Source organism: Macaca fascicularis, chromosome 3 (assembly GCF_037993035.2).
Source record: "Macaca fascicularis isolate 582-1 chromosome 3, T2T-MFA8v1.1".
Taxonomy (NCBI): Eukaryota; Metazoa; Chordata; class Mammalia; order Primates; family Cercopithecidae; genus Macaca; species Macaca fascicularis.
The window spans coordinates 15,187,732-15,207,071 of NC_088377.1; the positions used below are offsets into that span (position 1 = coordinate 15,187,732).

At 38.6% G+C, this 19,340-nt stretch overlaps 1 protein-coding gene across 4 annotated transcripts in view; it reads left to right on the forward strand.

The window, feature by feature from the left end:
• SCAF4 (SR-related CTD associated factor 4) overlaps positions 1-19,340 on the forward strand; it is a 66,242-nt gene that overhangs the window by 40,511 nt on the left and 6,391 nt on the right. For 2 of the 4 annotated variants that reach the window (XM_005548828.5, XM_005548829.5), the window contains exons 14-19: positions 69-182; positions 1,030-1,186; positions 3,487-3,644; positions 6,159-6,324; positions 6,413-6,499; positions 6,657-6,848. In XM_005548828.5, the coding sequence (XP_005548885.2) occupies positions 69-182; positions 1,030-1,186; positions 3,487-3,644; positions 6,159-6,324; positions 6,413-6,499; positions 6,657-6,848 (874 nt within the window). The remainder of the gene's footprint in view (positions 1-68; positions 183-1,029; positions 1,187-3,486; positions 3,645-6,158; positions 6,325-6,412; positions 6,500-6,656; positions 6,849-19,340) is intronic. The other 2 variants (XM_005548831.5, XM_074034142.1) reach the window with 1 other exon arrangement.

Consider the following 19,340-nt stretch of genomic DNA (forward strand, 5'->3'; position numbering starts at 1 on the left):
TACTTAGTTTTGTATCTTACTGCTTTTCAATTTTGTTATCTTTATAATATTAAAATGTTTTGGAGCAGATGATTCCTCCCAGGGGTTGTGCCTATATTGTTATGGTTCATAGGCAAGATGCGTATCGTGCCCTGCAGAAACTGAGCCGAGGAAACTATAAAGTGAACCAGAAATCCATAAAGGTACAGTCTTCTATGTTAGAATTCATCTTTTAAAAATAGGCAGAGGCAGAAGGGGGAAAATATGTGGCCTATAAAAACTAATTTGGGTTTTAGAAATTATTTTCAACACTGAGGCATTTCATGTGCATCTCTTTCTTTTTTTTTTTGCTTAGAATATCTCCTAAAGGACTCCAGTGTTTTAACATAAAATTGTAAATGTTACATGCATGATAGAATTTGTTTGTTTTTTCCTAAATGTAGATGGGTTCATCAAGGTAAATTAGTGCTTTAAATATAATGTCCTTTAGCAATATGTTTTGTCCTGTTCAAAAAAAATTGGATACTGTATTTTTAAAGTTTACCATATTAACCAAAGGTGGAGAAAAACATATAGGTACATGGGTATTTTTCCCCTAAGGAGCTAAAGTCAGTGTTTCCTCAGTGTCTTAACACCCCGTTCTACCACTGGATTGCACTGCAAAAAGATTTTGTCTGATGTTAAGTAATTACAAGGCACCCCTAGACTTAGAAAAGTAGTCCCCAGTATACTACTAGGCTATTGAGGGAACTTCAGGCTTTCCCTGATAAACTTTTTCCTTTTCTCTTAGTTTTATGTTGGCTGGTTTGGGTGAGAGTTGGTAAGGAAAATATGCCAGTGAAATTTCCATCCTAGGACTAAATGAGAATTAAAGGGTAACCAGTTCTGTAGTGAGAATAAGGCTTTGAATGAGATCCAAGCCTAGCTGGTCCAGATTGCTCTCTTGCTGCCCAAGTCGGAATGGATAGAATGATAGAGAATAGTACTCTCAAGACTTATGATCTTGTTTTTCTTTCTTTTCTTTTTATATTTTCACTAATGGTGAAATAGATTGCCTGGGCCTTAAACAAAGGAATAAAGGCAGATTATAAGCAGTATTGGGATGTAGAACTTGGTGTTACTTATATTCCATGGGACAAAGTCAAGCCTGAGGAACTGGAGAGTTTTTGTGAAGGAGGAATGTTGGACAGTGACACACTTAACCCAGGTAAAGCAGTATTTAATTTCTCTTACAGTTCACTTATTTGCTTGGTAGTACATATGACAAATTAAATGTCCTGTTCCTTGCATTAGGACGTGATTTTTGAGATTTTTTAGTATCCCTTCTGTGTCAGTATCTCCATTATAAACAGGGTTAAATAGTGAATGAGACAAAAGAGATGCAAACACAAGTGAAATACTTACTGATTATGGAGTTTATGAATTACAGAATTAAGTAGAACTTTTCCTGTGAAACTTAACAGATCATATAGGTCTTCACTGAGCATCTTTGGTACTACGTATTATTTATTTTTTTGAGATGGAGTCTCACTCTGTTGCCCAGGCTGGAGTGTAGTGACGCAATTTTGGCTCACTGCAACCTCTGCCTCCCAGGTTCAAGCCACTCTCCTCCTTCAGTCTCCCGAGTAGCTGGGACTACAGGCGTGTGCCACTTTGCCCGGCTAATTTTTGCATTTTCAATAGAGACAAGGTTTCACCATGTTGGCCAGGCTGGTCTCGAACTCCTGACCTCAAAAGATCTGCCCACCTCGACCTCCCTCTGGCATTACAGGCGTGAGCCACTGCACCCAGCTTGGTATTGTGTTTTAATCCAGTGCTTCATAATAAGTACCTTGGAAAGTTTTAGATGTCCAGAGAAGCAATCTAAAGTAAACGTGTAAGACAAGGAGTTGCAGTTATTTGTAGGCACAAATATTTAAAATGCCAGATTGACAGTGAAATTGCAGTGGGGAAAATCGCAGAATGCATGGGCATGACCTGGAGATTGCTAGACAGAGGAACAAGGAGGAGAATAGGATGGCATGGCAACACAGAACGTTTTTTTGTTGTTGTTGTGTTTTGAAATGGAGTCTCACTCTTGTCACCCAGGCTGGAGTGCAGTGGCATGATCTTGGCTCATTACAGCCTCTTCCGGGTTCCAGGGGTTCTCCTGCCTCAGCCTCCCAAGTAGCTGGGACTACAGGCATGTACCACTGTGCCCTGCTAATTTTTTTGGGTTTTTTTTAGTAGAGACGGGGTTTCACCATGTTGGCCAGGCTAGTCTCGAACTCCTGACTTCAGGTGATCTGCCTACTGCCTCAGCCTCCCAAAGTGCTGGGATTACAGGCGTGAGCCACCATGCTTGTCCTCACCGCCCTCAGAAAGAACATTTAAAGGAAGCTTCAAGGCCAGGCACAGTGGCTCATGCCTGTAATCCCAGCTCTTTGGGAGACTGAGGTGGGCAGGTCACTTGAGGTCAGGAGTTCAAGACCAGCCTGGCCAACATGGTAAAACCTCATCTTTACTAAAAGTACAAAAAAAAAAAAATAGCTGGATGTGGTGGCGGGTGTCTGTAATCCCAACTACTTGGGACACTGAGGCTGGAGAATTGCTGGAACCCAGGAGATAGAAGTTGCAGTGAGTTGAGATTGCACCACTGCACTCCATCCTGGGAGACAGAGCAAGACTCCGTCTCAAAAAATAAAAATAAAGGAAGCTTCAAGCAGGAGTGATGGTTTGAGAACCAAAAAGAGCTGAAACAATGCTGTGCTATTCCAACATCCCACTCCCTCCCTCTATTAATGCACAAAGCCTTCATCTAAGGATAGAGCTAGATTTGTGTTAAGGCAATCAGGTGTTGAGGGCCTACTATGTGCCAGACATCTGGCAGGCTCTGGAAAATGGTAAAAAGAAGATGGTGTAATCTTGGAGCTCATGGTCCAGTGGAGAATGTATTGAAAAGGTCAAGAATATAGGAGAATCTCTGATGGAGCCAGAGGCTCAGAGGACAGAGCAGAAAGATGGTTTTGTTTTCACTTGACTAGAAGATACGTGGAAATAGGTGGAAGGTGTAAGTTATTCTTTAATACTAGTGAAAATTTGTTCAGGAAATACTGGGTGTTTCATGATCCTTTATTTTTAATACATTCCTGTGGTTAAGAACATGGACTCTAGAACCAAATGTGTCTGAGTTGAATCCATCCCTGCCATTTACCGAGAATGTGATCTTGGGCAAGCTGTCTTTGCTTTTCTCATTTGTAAAATGGGAATAATAATAGTATCTACTTGTAAATGGTTGTGAGAACTACATAAGCTAGTATAAATAGAGTGCTTCTGACAGTGCCTGGCACACAGTGTGCATTCTTTTACGTTTCTATTGTTAATTTAAATAATTACTATTTCTAAAATTAGCATAGGAATTTCTTTAATAACTGTGCTAGGTTTTTATAATCAACATTGTTTATTTCTAGATTTAAAGTTACAAACTGAAAATGGTAAACTCTTGTTAAACTTCTTTCACTCTCACAGATTGGAAAGGAATTCCTAAGAAGCCTGAAAATGAAGTTGCTCAAAATGGAGGTGCTGAAACCTCACACACAGAACCAGTATCACCCATACCTAAACCGTTACCTGTGCCTGTCCCTCCTATTCCTGTTCCTGCACCTATAACAGTGCCCCCTCCACAGGTGAGGATATTGGGACATGACTTAAACTTGAAGTGCCTGAAAGGTCCCTTTGTAGATATATGTCTGAATTCAGAGTAAAAAACATGACTACATATATGTGCATATTTTTCATGTTTTGTCAGATTTAAAGTTTATATTCTTTTCATAATTTTTGTTTTTGTTTTTGGAGACAGAGTCTCTCTCTGTTCCCCAAGCTGGAGTGTGGTGGCACGATCTCAGCTCACTGCAACCTTCGCCTCCCAGGTTCAAGCCGACCCTCTTGCCCCAGCCACCTGAGTAACTGAGATTACAGGCGTGTGCCACCACACCCGGCTAATTTTTGTATTTTTAGTAGAGGCGGGGCTTCACCATGCTGGCCAGGCTGGTATCAAACTCCTCACCTCAAGTGATATGCCTGCCTTGGCCTCCCAAAGTGCTGGGATTACAGGCGTGAGCCACAGTGCCTGGCCCATAAATGTTTATACAACCAAAGTAAATGTATATTGTCTTACATCTATCCATCCAGATTATTCAGTATCAAGTTTCATAGGTTCTGCCTACTTTTTTTCTGAGTCTTCATTCTTCAGGGACGTTATGTTCTGAAGAAACTTGGATATGTACCCAATAAGTTGCTGCTTTGGGGGAAAGGAATTTTCCTAATTTTCACCTTGGGTGCTATTATTATGAAATTTTCAAATGGATTGAAAACTTTATAATAAATTAAATGCCATTTTTAACATGAAGATATGTTCTTACTCTAAAATATTTGCTGTCTACTCAACCAACCTGTTACTTGAAAAGAATACTAGATTCTGGTAAAACTGGGTTTAATTCTCAACTCCATTGTTTATATTCAGCAGTATGGTATTTAGCATGTAACCTAACCTCGTAAGGTTCAGTTTCCTATTTGTAAATGTGCAAATTCCCTTTCCTGGCCTTGGCATTCCTCATATGTTAAAGAGTTGTTTTGAGGGTTAAATGAGATAATATATGTTAAGTACTCAGTATGTTTTTTGTCACCTTGTAAGAGCTGAAAAATGAAAAACCCTTTGAAAATTATAAGAACTTGACCCATAGTTCTATGTGTGATCTACTAGATTTTTCTTGTCTTCCTTCCTCGGTTTCTCACATTAAATCTGAATCAGATAAATCTGAGCTATCACAAAAATCTGAATTGTGTCTTCATTTTCTCAATGTGAGGGGAAAACTGTGTGCTTTGCTACATTCTTAGCTGTGATTTAAATGGACTCCCCTAGTTGGTAAACCCTTCAGTTGACCTTCTGGATATGCCCTTCCAGTGCAGGTTCTAAACAAAATTCAATGTGTGTCAGCACTCATTTACAGAAACCTGCCTACTCTGTTAAATAGCAGTCCCCAACCTTTCCGGCACTAGGGACTGGTTTCTTAGAAGGCAGTTTTTCTATGGACTGGGGTGGAGGATGGTTTCAGGATGAAGCTGCTCCACCTCAGATCATGAGGCATTAGATTCTCATAAGAAGTGCCCAAGCTAGATCCCTCACATGTGCATTTCACGATAGGGTCCATGCTCCTATGACAATCTCATGCTACCACTGATCTGACAGGAGGCAGAGCTCAGGCGGTGGTACTTGCTTGCCCACTGCTGTGCGGCCCATTTCCTAACAGGCCATAGACTGATACCCTGGCTAGGGGTTGTTAAAATTTATCTTTAAAAAAAAAAAAAAGCTAACATTTGTTGGGTATTTAAGTGCCAGGCACCAGCACTTAGTATGTATTAACTCATTTAATCTGCATAATTGTATGTGGTTGGCACTTTCCCATTTTAGAGAGTTTAAATAGCTTGCTCAAGGTCACACAGCTACTAAAGTGGGTGGGAGAAGCAGACAATTTGGCTCCAGGACCTGTGATCTTAGCCATTGTGTAAATTGCCAGGTAGCCTGTCTTAAAGCTGTATTGCTGAGAGTACCATGGAACATTTTAAAATGTATTACATGATGTCAGAACACTGATGAAATATAGTGTGAATTTGCTGTCATAAAGTAGAGAGCACGACTTTGATTTCTTTCTTTCTTTCTTTCTTTTTGAGATGGAGTCACGCTCTGTCGCCCAGGCTGGAGTGCAGTGGCTCAATCTCGGCTCACTGTAACCTCCACCTCCCGGGTTCAGGCGATTCTCCTGCCTCAGCCTTCGGAGTAGCTGGGATTACAGGCACTTGCCACCACACCCAGCTAGCTAATTCTTGTATTTTTAGTATAGACAGGGGTCACCATGTTGGCCAGGCTGGTCTTGAACTCTTGACCTTAGGTGATCCACCTGCCTTGGATTCCCAAAGTGCTGGGATTACAGGTGTGAGCCATCGCACCTGGCCCACAGCTTTGATTTCGATCAGTTGGTACGAATAGAAGTTACCACCTGTAATTTAATGAATTTACTGGTCTAATAAGCACAAATTAAGAAACATCTATTTTTTTCACCAGTATGCTCTTTTACCTGTGCTTACTATATGGACAGGAGGGTGTCTGGATAGGTGGTTTATTCTTCTGTCTTTCTTTCTAGGTCCCACCACATCAACCAGGTCCACCTGTAGTTGGTGCTCTCCAGCCACCTGCTTTCACGCCACCTCTGGGAATTCCACCTCCAGGCTTCGGTCCTGGTGTTCCTCCTCCCCCTCCTCCTCCACCATTTTTGCGCCCAGGATTCAACCCAATGCATTTACCACCAGGTACACTAAACTGTCTGTGAACATACTTACTTTAGAGCCTGCGATGAAGTGATAACAGCATAAGTTGACATTATTTTTCTTATTCTAGGTTTTCTTCCTCCTGGACCCCCACCTCCTATAACTCCACCAGTATCCATTCCTCCTCCTCACACTCCACCAATAAGCATCCCAAACTGTAAGCATGTTTTTTTCTTTGTGTTTGCTTATCCTCTTGGAGCTGGGTGTAGGAGGGAGAGTGAACCGGTAATAGGGTCTATAGTATGGCAGAAGAATGTTGACCGGGAGATAATTAATTATTCAGCTTCACATGTTGATATAATTATATTCCTTAGCTACTATCGCTGGTATAAATGAAGACACTACAAAAGACTTATCTATTGGAAATCCCATTCCAACAGTGGTGTCTGGGGCTAGAGGAAACGCCGAGTCTGGTGACAGTGTGAAAATGTATGGCTCTGCTGTGCCACCTGCTGCACCCACGAATCTGCCCACCCCTCCTGTAACCCAGCCTGTTTCACTTCTTGGTAAGTTATTTTTTTTTATCATTAGTTTTCCTTGCCCCACCCCCCCTCACCCCCCACCCACCCCAAGTTAGGTTTTTTAAAAAACAATGTTAATTTTGGTAAAATTATCTCCAAGACTGGCTTTTTTGGTTGTTTTTTTGTTTGTTTGTTTTTGAGGAAGATCTTCCTCTTAAATTCAAATATGTGTACTTGATCTTTACCAAGAGATACTCTCAAAGACAAAATCATGTTTGTCTGTCTTGAATAAAAGTTTGGATCTTCACATCCTTATTTGGTATAGAAAAATGATTAATCTCTGTGCAAAGGAATTGGTACAGTTTGTAATTAACTTAACCTTAGTCTCTTCCCAGCTTTTAAAGAGGTATTTCTTTAACAGCATAGGTTTTTCTCTGTCTGGACCAATTATTATCCATCTGAAACCCCAGGACTTGGGTAGCATTCTTTGTGGGCTAGCAAAGAATCGTTTTTGATACATTCCAATAAAATGGCTTTGTTTTCTGAGTAACAGTTGCACAGCCTGAGGTACCACTTTCCCACTCACTCAGTTTACTTGGCTGGAGTTTATCTGTTGTACTTTTTACCCACAACTTCAATACTGTGATCAAGGCCAATGTAACTTAGATCTTTTACACCTTTAAGAGGGCTTACTCTTGCCTGCTTAAGTTATGAATAAATATGTCACATGCTTGTTATAGTAGACCATCTTTTAAATGAACAAATTGTTACATTTGAAGTGGTATTGCCAAATATAATGAACACTTGAATCCCCTAATTGGAAGTTAATATCTTGAGAGTATTACAGTGTTCTAGTCCTGTGAGCCCATAGTCTTTTTCAAAGGTAAATGCATATGCCTGTTTACTTTCATCATCTGAGTTGTTTCAGGAAAGAACCCATTGATTATTTCTGAGATGTAGGACTGTGAGACATTGGTTTGTAATGGAGGACTTTTACTTTTCACCTATGCTATTCGGTACTGTTGGAATTTTTTATTTTTTGCATGTATTACATTTATAATAAAAAATAATTTGCTTTTAAATGGTATACTGTATTCTGCCCTCCCCTAGCCTAAGGTTAGGCTGATAATAGCCTTGATTTTATTTCCCTTAGTACACGGATTGGGTAATGGTAAAAGAGGATTTGGGATTAAAATTTATCACAAGTGATATAGGAGTATAGTTACCATAATGATGGAAAATGATTTGTTTAATGAGGAAGTTGCTTAAGAGGTCTACCTTCCAATGGAAGTCATATCATACAAGGAGCATTGGACTAGGAACCAGGGAACATGTTTGCATCTGTTTTGTTATGCTTTTTTTTTTTTTTTTTTCCCATATTAACATGATTGCACAAGAATCACAGAATCTGGATAGTTTTCTATTCAACCCCTTCTCTTCACATCCCACATGCCCACACACACACACACACACACACCCGTGATTATGAATCCTAGTCTAAGGTCCATGGATGTTAGACTACCTGAAACTATTTACACAATTGCTGCATTTCTGTTTTTTACTGGGCTTAATACATTTATTGAATGAGTGAAAATATCTCTTGAACTCCAGAAGTTTAATAACCACTGCTTTCAAACAACCGTGAAGAGTAGTAAGTAGCTTGCCTGTGATTTAACATTTAGGTCTTGAAGACCCTGCCTGTTATTTCTTATCACTACTGAACATACAATTTAACCTCTGCGTCCAACATATGAAACCAAACACAGATGAGAAGTTGGTGAGCTTGGAAAAACATAGTAAGCTAGGCATGGCTAGAAAAGTAATTAAATTCTGAATCAGTCGTAGCGTTTATCATCACCTGACATACTGTTTGCGTGTCCATCTTCCTCCCACTAGATGGACCCATGAGAGGGGGAACATTTGTTACATGAGTGGGTGATTCTCAATGCAGGACTGTTCATATTTTACCTCTGATGATTATCTTCATTCTAAAACAAAATTTTTAAATTGAAGGCTATTCTAAATCCAGAAGGGTTTAGAATTTGACGTAAGAAAATTGAAAACAGTTTGGTTAAAATAAGCACTTTGAACTAAAATGCAGCAGGTTAGTTCCAGTCATGAGAAAGAAGGGCTTCCATGTGCCTTCAGTCAGCAGTCTTGAAAAGAATATCACAGGAATTTTGACCTTATAGAGGAATGAGTTTTAAATGTGTATGCAAGCTGAGAAGGGTTCATCCAAGACTAACCAGTTTTATCATTTTGATAAAGGAATGTGGTAACCACACTGCAGTATTGCAGTACTAAAGGATCAGTAATTAGGTTGGGATAATCAAGTGATGGAATCCCAGAACTAAGATGCTTTGGTATTTCCTCTTGGTGTTCTAATGTTTTAAGATAATAAAAGGAATTGTTATGCTCCCCAGAAAACTGTGAGTCTAGAAGTTGATACTAAACTTCAGTTTTCTCATCTGTAAAGGGGGATAAAAATGACAGACACAATGGTGTCATGATGATTTAATGGGCTAACATATATAAAACACTTGCTTTGGGGCCTGCTGTAGGACAGGCACTTAGTGAATGGCAGGTGCTTATACAGATAAGAAATGTCATAATGGTATTTATAACACCTAGAGAAGAATATCTTTTGCAATTCTAAAATTATATTACTTCAGCTGTGATTCGTTTTAAACTGTTGTATTGGCAGACAGAGGAAGCAAACTTTCTTTTTGAGACGAGTCTCACTGTGTCGCCAGGTTAGAGTGCGGTGGCGCAGTCTCATCTCACTGCAGCCTCCGCCTCCCGAGTTCAAGCGATTCTCATGCCTCAGCCTTCCAAGTAGCTGGGACTACAGGCGCGTGCCACCATGCCCAGCTAAGTTTTGTATTTTTAGTAGAGATGGGGTTTCACCATGTTGGCCAGGATGGTCTTGATCTCTTGACCTCGTGAGCGACTGCATCCAGCCTACTTTTTAGGAAAAAAAATTTCTCTTGACATGGTTGCCTCACATATTTTCAAGATAGATTAGATCATAAATTTACACATATTAAAGTTCCATCAGTTGGCTTAATGAGAAAACATGTCAGTTTAGTGATAAATGGCACACCTACTAGATAGCTATAGTTTTTCCAGTGAGTGAGACTTAACTGAGTTCTTGGATCTAAATTTGTGAAATGTGGCAATATTTTTAAAGTAGTAGGTGCCACAGAGTTGTTCAGTGGGTCTCCAAAAATTCTGTAGTGAAGCCTGATTATACTGGAAAGAGGCAGTGGGTGCCTTAAGGATGGTTTGCTTGTATCATCAGACCTTAAGTGTGGGTGTTAGTTTGGGAGTAATTAGTTGAGTTGTACTACTGAATTGGGAGGGAATAAAACCAACTTTTAGAGATTTTGATTCTTTCAGTAATACTGATAATCTGAAAATATAAAATTACTTGATGCACAATAATTATTCATTATGACTTGATTTTAAAGAAATCTCACACACCAAAATAGCTACCATGGTGGGAGTTTCATAAAAGCTAAAGATAACATTCTGCAGTTGTTGGTCACTTAGGAGAAAAGGAATATTAAAAATGATAGCAATTCAGTTCATTCTCTTTACTGTATTAAGTGTTTGTGTTTACTTTTCAAAAACTTTTGTAAAACATGTATCTCTAATATGTACAGCCTATTTTTATTAAAAAGTTCATTGTAAATGTAAAGTTTGGGTTACTTTGGTGTTCCAAACAATAAAAAAGAATACACAAAAAAATGTTTGTTTGTGTTACCTATCTCTACTGTGTTACCAGTATATCCAAAATCTCTTCTCAAGCAAAAACTGTTCTAGGTCGAACTCATTCCTTTTATGGGAAATTAAAGCCTCTTTCTTGACAAGTATATTTATTCATTAATTATCAATATGAAGAGATTACCGCCAGTTTTTGTCACACTACTGTAGCTGATGGTAAAATTTATAAATAAGAATTGGGTATTTGTAAGATCACTTCCTACTTGTAATTTTTGTTACCAAAGGTTTTAAAGCCAGAGTCACAAGTTGGTGGCCTGTGGCTGAATTACTAGGCAGTGGTGTGATGCACTGCAGTCCTGGCATGGCTTCAGTAGGCATTTGAGTTGGTGATTCCAGATTTGGACACCTCAGGAAATTGTGGGGACAGAATTGGTTTGTGAATTATATTTAAACAAGCATAAATGTTTTTATACTATCGTTATGATCCCTGAAACTGCCTAGAAGATGAGTAACTTTGCCAGCAATATCAATATCCAATATCAGTTGGAATTTGATTTGGTGATTTCACTTGTTTGGATTTTTTTTGCACAATTTGTCTAAAATTTTAGATTTTTTAATGGCTCATTTTTAGCAATACTTATTAGAATATTAAAGCACCAGTCTACTAGTAATGCACTAGTTAGCCACTGACATTAAAAGGAAGCCTGAAGAAAATTCTAGGAAGTAGAGTTTTTAAAGTACTAACATAATATGTAATTTTTTAAAAAACAATTTTTGTGTTTTAATTTTGTTTGAACTTTAATGTTTGGTTACCTTAAATTATAAGCTAGAGTGATATATTAGGTATTTGATTTGGTACCCAAAAAGCCTGTTTACTTATCCTGTAAAAGTGTTCTTTGAAAGCTTTAAAATATTTGAATTAGTACTCTAATTACTGTATTACGTTATTCCACTAGTGTTATATAGTAGAAATGGTTCTTAAATACAAATTACAGTACCTTCAACTTAGTATATAACATTATTCATTGGATACGTGGATAATGCAAAATAGTGATTAATCTACAACAAATATTTGGCATGGATATGAATTTACACGTGAACACACCATAGTTTCTCACAAGGCAAAGCACTTCAAATGAAACATGAAGAAGGTCTTGCAGAAAACCTTGAAATGTTTTAACACATTGTCTCCACTTCTCCTGGGCTGTCACTTCCTAGACTGCTCTAGAGTGCAAGTCTGAAGAATGTCTTAAATTTAAATCTTTCTGAGGGACATCTTGAGGAAGGTGGGAGCGGTAGTAACTCTGGGCTCTAGATTGATTTTGGTAGACAAATTTAATTGCTGTAAAGAATTTCAGGTAAGATTTTTTTCTAGCTAATATTGAAAATAAAATTGCCTACAGATAATCTCATTCAGTGATAGAAAGTTAATTTTAGATTTCAAATGTTATAACTCTGATAGTGAAATTTTAACTCATAGCTATCGTACTTTGTCAATTATAGTAACATACTTAGTAATTATTATTATACTAACTGAAATTCCAAAAAGCAAATCTGTAGGAAGTTGAACATACAGAGCCTACTGTACATTATTTTGAAGAAACCAAGCATTTAAAAAAGATAATCATTCTCCAATTTCACTTGTAATTCTGTTTTTCATGTATTAGATGTTATCAAAACATAATGTAACCTTATGCCAAAAATAGATTAGCCATTTCTCAGTATATCTGCACTATATATTATTGAAAACTCAAATTTCTCTTAAGAATCTCTTGCTAACATTCTAAGCATCATTTTTAAAATATAATCTTAATGTATAATATGATCTGAAAGATGCTTTTTCTCATTCTTTGAAAATTAGCTCCTTACTCTTCCATTTTCCCCAGCTCTCAGAACATAGTGCCTTCCATAAGAATAGCTTAGGAGTGTTTGCAGAATAAATAGGCCTAAATATTATTGGTGAATCTAGGCAAAGGAAATAACATGTTGGTTGTACTGTGATTTCAGTTTTCTGCAGGTCTGAAATGAAAAAAGGAAAATACTTGATGGTTTAAAAAATACCTAGGGATATATGCTTAGGGATCTTCAGGCATTGATGAAAGAGATAAGAGTGGTTGATACATCTTTTTCTTCATGTGGGAAAATTTCATTTTGAGTTCATGCAAAATGCTACAGTGACACTCATTCTGTAGAGATCAAATCAAAACAGTGGAACTGCAACAAGGGACAGAAAAGGAGATTGAAAGAAAACTGCATCCTTTCTCAAAGTTCAAGTCCTCCTAGATTTATGCTGGAAAGATTCTTACCACCCTGGGAAAAGACCTGGACCTTGTAGCCTCTATTCTTAATCCCCTGAGAGGTATCTTCTCCTTGATGAGTTCGGTCATCACCTCTGCAAACACCATTCGTATGTTCAATAAATATGTAGTCAATAACCATTGTGTGCCAGGCACCCTTCTAGGTACTGGAAATACCAGAATGAACAAAACCTGTCTTTCTGGAGTTTATATTTTCGCAGACCTGGGCTAATAATTTAACATGGAGATGTTTCTGTGAAGAGAGTGAAACAGGACAGTTAGGCAATTTCAGGGTGTAACACGGATGTGTACAATTTTAAATATGATTTTAGGGAAGGCATCTGAACCAGTAATGAAGAGAATACCCTCATGTAAATACAGAGGAAAGGAATGTAGAGTGAGGACCAAAGGAAAGGGCCTGAATTGAGATGGAGTATGGATTGTCGAAGGACCACAGTGGGAAGGGAAAGCAAAGGGAAGAAAGTGGCAGGAGATGAGCTTAGAAAAGGTTGTTGAGCACTAGGCCGTGAGTCTTTTACCCACGCCATGATCTGATTTACCGTTTTTAAAGTATTACTGTGGCTGTTAGAGAAACAGACTCTAGAAGATGGTAAGAGTGGAAAGGAGACCCATTCTGACGCTGTTGCAGCAGATGAGATGGGAGCTAGCCCACGTTGGGCTGGTGCAGCGGAGGTGATAAGTGGTTAGAGTCTGAATATATTTTGAAGATAGAGCCTTCAGAATTGCCATATTATTTAAATACAAATGTGAAAGAGAGTCAAGAATGACTCAAGTTTTTTATGTGAGCAACTGGTAGATGTAATTGCCATTCCTGTGATGCGCAAATCTGTAGGAGTGGGTTTGAGGGGAGCCTATCAAATTAAAATGTTGGATATTCTAACTTTGATACCCAGGTACAGAGGTCAGGTGAACTACTGGTAACATCTAATAGAGATGTAAATTCTGGCATCTTTAGCAGATAAAGATAATAATTAAAGCCACAGGAGCCTGTAAGATTACCTAAGGAGAGAATGTAAATAGAGAAGTGGTGAGAGGTCTGAGGACAAGAATTCTTCAGCATTTGGCAGCTAAGAATATGATGCTGAGAGCTAAGACATAGTTCCACGTGCCAGAAACTCTTCAGCAGTTTGTATCTATTAATCATTTCAGCCTTGCAGCCCTCAGGGTTATCTTCATTTTATAGATGGGGAAACTGAAACACTTGGAGATGAAATAACCTTACAAGGGTCATGTAGCTACAAGTAGCAATGTTAGAATTTGAGGTAGTCTCACTCCAACAGGAGCCTGAGCTTTTGACCACTATCTATACTGTATTCTGCAGCAAAGATACTGAGAAGATACAGCCCGTGGGCTAGGATACAAATGTAGAGGGAGATAATCTGGAAGCCAAGTATAGTTTGTAGGCAGGAAAGAGGGAGAGAGAGGTGAATTATCAGATGACACTGATGGATGAAGAAAGAGTGCTGCAACTTGGCGGCTGGCTTTAGCAAAATGAAGGCTCCTGGTGACCTTGAGAAAAGTGCTTTCATTGGATTGATGAGTTCAAAAGCTCAGTTATATAGGGTCGTCAGAGAATGGGAGATGAAGGATACAATTAGGATTTTGGACATCTCAGGAGATTTGCTATAGAGGAGAACAACAAAATGGGGTGATATCTGAAAGGAGATGCAGGGTGAGGGAGTTTCTAATTTTTGTTCTTGTTTCTGAAAGATGGACAAAAACTACGGCATACTTACCATTGGGAAGCCCAGTAGAGGGGAACATGTTGGTGCAAGCAAGAAGGGCTGTGTGCTAGATTGTGATGTAGGTGAGAGGGGATAGATCCAGGATACGAACAGTGGGTGTAACCGTTGGAGCACAGACAGTCACAGACAGTAGGACTAATGTGAATTCAGGTGCAAGTAAATTGGTAGATTTGGTGGTATGTGGGTGGATGAAAAAGTCTTTTTCTAAAGACCTTTTTTAAAAAATGATAAGCCAACTAGGGTAACTAAAATATGGCATATTCATGTAATGGAATATTAGTAATGAAAAATGAAGGACTTAAACATGCAACATGGATGAACCTTGAGAAGATACACCAAGCAAAAGCCAGTCACACAGGACCACATATTTTATGATTCCATTTATACAAAATGTTAATAGGCAAACCCACAGAGATAGAAAACATTATGTGGTTGCTTGGGGCTAGGACAGATGAGGGGAAAGCTGGGAAACAGATGGCCTATGGTTGCAGGATTTCCTTTTAGGGTAATAAAAATGTTCTAAAGTTGATTGTGATAGTTGCCCAATTCTGTGAATACACTAAAACCATTGAATTGTACATTTATGTGGGTAAATTACAGGCTGTGTGAATTTTACCTTACTAAAATTACCAAACAAAACAACTAAGAGTAGACAGGATTAAGGAGAAACTTGAACATGTGTCCTCATCCAGGACATGAGAATGTGGATTGACTAGTAAAATGTTAGATTACTGGCCAGAATGAAGGGTGCCCTTCGGTTATAGTTAGGAAAATTTGAAATGAGAGCGGTCAGCATTACTTCACGTCCAGGTGGAGATTAGGCAGAAAAGTTGCATTTAAAACCAGTGTTGGGGATTTTCCAGGCAGATATGGTGAGGGAGAGCCATGGACTCCAAAGCAGGTAAGGAGGAAGATAAAAACATGAAGGGCCTTGGCGGGGGTGGGGGCATGAGCCTGGTGGGATTGAAGATTGTTTGGGGAAAGGAGATATGGAGAGAATAATCTGGAAAGAGGAGAAGCGGGTAAAGAGTAGGGTACTTGAAATTGGGAATTTGGAAGTAATGAAATTACTTGATTAGTGATCAAACATCTAGAGCTCCTAGAGGTGGTGGCTCTGGTAGAATGGAAGATAGGGTTGTTGACCAAAACAGGTAGAGGAACTGACTCGTTCCTCTTTCTGTGAAGATCTCACTGAAATTTTGCGTCCTCTGCAACTGATGCAGTTGGTCACTCCCACAGTATTTAAATCAGACGTTATACATTTTATGTTTTGTATCTGTCTCCCTGACTGCATACACTCTGTGGTCCTTGACAGAAAGCCACCCTATTCATTTATATGCCTTTTGTATCCCTTATGCACATTTTCCTGAGATTTCAGGGTCCACATTGGACTCCAGCTATGAAATCAACCTTCCTTTCTCCCACCTCCCCTATAGCCCTTTAATGTACTTGTTCTTTATTTCACACCATTTCAGGCATCTTTGCTGTAGATGGCAATGGTGTCTCCCCACCCCCTTTTAAAACTGTAAAACAACTTTTTTGGATCATCATAGGAAATATTTATAGATTCTTGGTTATTTTTAGTTAAATTCCAGTGTGTTTTCTATACTTCTCAAATTTGAATTCAGGCACTTAGAGCTGACACTCGTTTGGTCTGCCCTAACACCTTGCTGTATTAAAAAAATTGTTTCCCAGGTCTGAGCCCTTTTTTGTTTCACCTGTATTCCAGGGGAGTTAACACCATCACTCTTCTGATCTTGCTTTGACAGCTGCATCCGCTCAGTTAAGGCAGAGAGCTGTGTTCCTTCATCGCTTTCACCCCATCCTTCCTGTCCACTAAATGTCTTCTGTGTCCTCCATCTCTAGCACCTCTCTTTCACTTCAGTCTCTTGTCATTATCGCTGTCACTGCTGGATTCTCCGAAATGGCATTCCCCTCTTGGCTATCCTGTACACTACTTGCCAGAAGCATCTATCAAAAACCATCATAGAATCATTTATCCCTGCTAAAAATTCCTTGGTTTTCTGCACCACTAGAGGTCGAAGTCCAGGTTCCTCTGTGGCACATAGGGCCTCTGAATTGCCCTGACTTACCTCTTTTAAACCTCGTCTGTATTTTCTCCTTTCTTCTTAGTTTTCATCAAAAGTCATTTTGTTGTGGTTCTCTGAACCACACACACCACTGCTTTACCTTGCTATGCCTTTTCAAAAGCTGCTAGTAATGTCTTGATAGTAATGTCCTTCTTTAACTCACTAGCCTTGTCTCTTTTCCTTTGAGATCCAATTCAGACACCCCCAATGACTGCCACTCAGATACACACACCAGCTTTATGAGTCCCACCTCTATACCACCATGCTAGCTTGTGCCATCTCCTACAGAAATTGAAATTTGTCCGTTTCTACCAAAGTTTGTCCCTTTTTTGAAGAAAAGGACTATTAAATGACTTAATAGATAATTCAGATATTTAATACATAATGTGAATGAATTGGGTTTTTAAACATTTATAACTTTAGAAAACTTGTCGGTGATACCGCACATCGTATTTCCAGATGAAATGAATAATTGCTTTGAATGCCCTTTTCACCTAGGTGACTCACAATATACTCCGATGGTTTATGCCTAATGCCAGCTTTCCTAATAAGGAGTTCCTAGCTAGCATGCTTTCCAAAGTCTTCTGCCACCTAATGTGTTTTTAATATACCTAATTATAAAAGCATTACATGTCCACTGCAAAAGGGAAAAAAAGGAACTACAGATAAAAAAAATGTTTTTTGTGGTCTGAAGGCCATCTGGGGCTATGGGCATATTCTATCAGAAATCTGTCAATTTAGTTGGCTCTCAAAGGTTTAAAAGGAAACCCAGCTGGCCACATCTTTTTAGCTTTATTTACGAAGAAGGGAAGGAATTTGAGTGTATAATGTTTTAAGCAGATCCCACACAAATATCCACATATATCAAATAGGCAATTCTTTATAAAAATTGTGCTTTTATATGAGGTTTATGATTACTGTAAATTTTAACCCTGTTAATTTATACCCTCAAATGAATGCTGTAAAGTACCTAAGAGATGAGGTCCTTCAGACTGGGGTTTGTATTTTATCATCAGGGCCCATTTTCTCTCTGTAAGTTGAGATGGCTTTGCATCCTTTGGCCACTGTCAGATACTTGAGGACGCCAAGTCATGGGGCAATGACGAGTAGGACCTTCCCATTGCCCTTCAGGAATCACTCTCCTTTTGAAGACTCATCTCAACTAAATTCTCTTGTTATAATAAGATGCTTTGAAACTGTTTCTTCCGTTTTTCTGGTGTTATTTTAAAATTTGGCACAGCCACTTGAACCTATAGATAGGCACCAGAATGTGCTACGCTGACCTCTGTAACAGTAAACTTTGGTCATTTTAGTCCTGGAAAACAGATCTTTCCTAATAAAAGGTGATGGGAAAGTAAAGTTCTGTTTGTTTCAGGTGTTTCTGTATAATGATCCCTCTATTAAAAGACTGTGCCTGGGCATATACATTTTATGTTTTGGACTAAATTCCACAGGTGTTGGAAGTACACTATGCCTTTACAAAGTGAAAGCAAGGACGTATGCTGCTCTTACCCCAGGGTATGGTATATACTCAGTAAATATTTCCCAGATGATGTGAAGAATGTTTTATTTCTATCTGAGATAAGGTGTAGCTGGTGTCCTGTACATGTTCATTGTCTGGGATTTTCCCAAAGAGTCTAAAGAGCCTGTGAAGAGTCATCACCGCATCCATTTCACAGTTTCTGGCGTTTTTGCTGTGGTAGTCAGCATTTCCCAACTTTAGACCTGACGTGAAAGCTCAATGTATTTTTTCCAGTTACTAAAGTACTTGAGTTTATGGCAGGTGTTGAAGAAGCAGGAGGAGTTGATTAAGATTTTAATTATCAGAAATGGAAAATGTGTTTATTTTTTGCAAAATCAAATGTTTAGTATTAGGATTTATTACTTTTCTAAATAGATATGCAGAATAATAATCTCACAGCTACAGGAGCCAAACACTGAACTCACTCTTAAGTGTTTTATCCTATTTGATCTCAACAAGTGGCAGGTATTATTACTATGCCCATATTATAAGCCAGAATGCTGAGGCACATGTCCGAGATTATATTTCACCGAACATAATATATTCCTCTTTAGGCATTTAGAAGAAGATATTTTTGTTTATGTAAATACCAAAGCTGTTGAGTTTTTATGTTAAAAGAGTTATAAACTAGTTTACATACCTTTTCAGGCCCACTTTAGTGCTAAAGTGTGACAAGTACTATTGGACAACACGTTGTGGGTAGCAAAAACTAAAGTAGATGTTCTTGTTTAGCATGATATAATTATTAGTACATAAAATCTAGAAACAGGACTTTTGCTAAATTTGCTGAAGTAGGTCGGAAGAAGTTTATTCAAATTGTAAACCTAAATAACATGATGTTGGGGAAGAAAGAAAGAAACTAGTACTAAAGTATTGGTCATTTTTCTGTCAGTGTCACCCAAGTATTTTTCTTACCATTGCCATAACTTGCCCAAAGACCTTTCTGCAGCACATGGGTAAACAGCATATTCTTAACAGTATCTGGAACATTTTCCATTATCAGAATAACTCCTTTCAGTCATAGTATTATGGTATTTGTCTTGTAATATTTATATTTGCAAAGGAATAAATTGAGAGATTCCAGTGCTTTTGTTACCTAAGTGGTAAACCCCAAGCAGAAAAAGATAGGTTTTTGA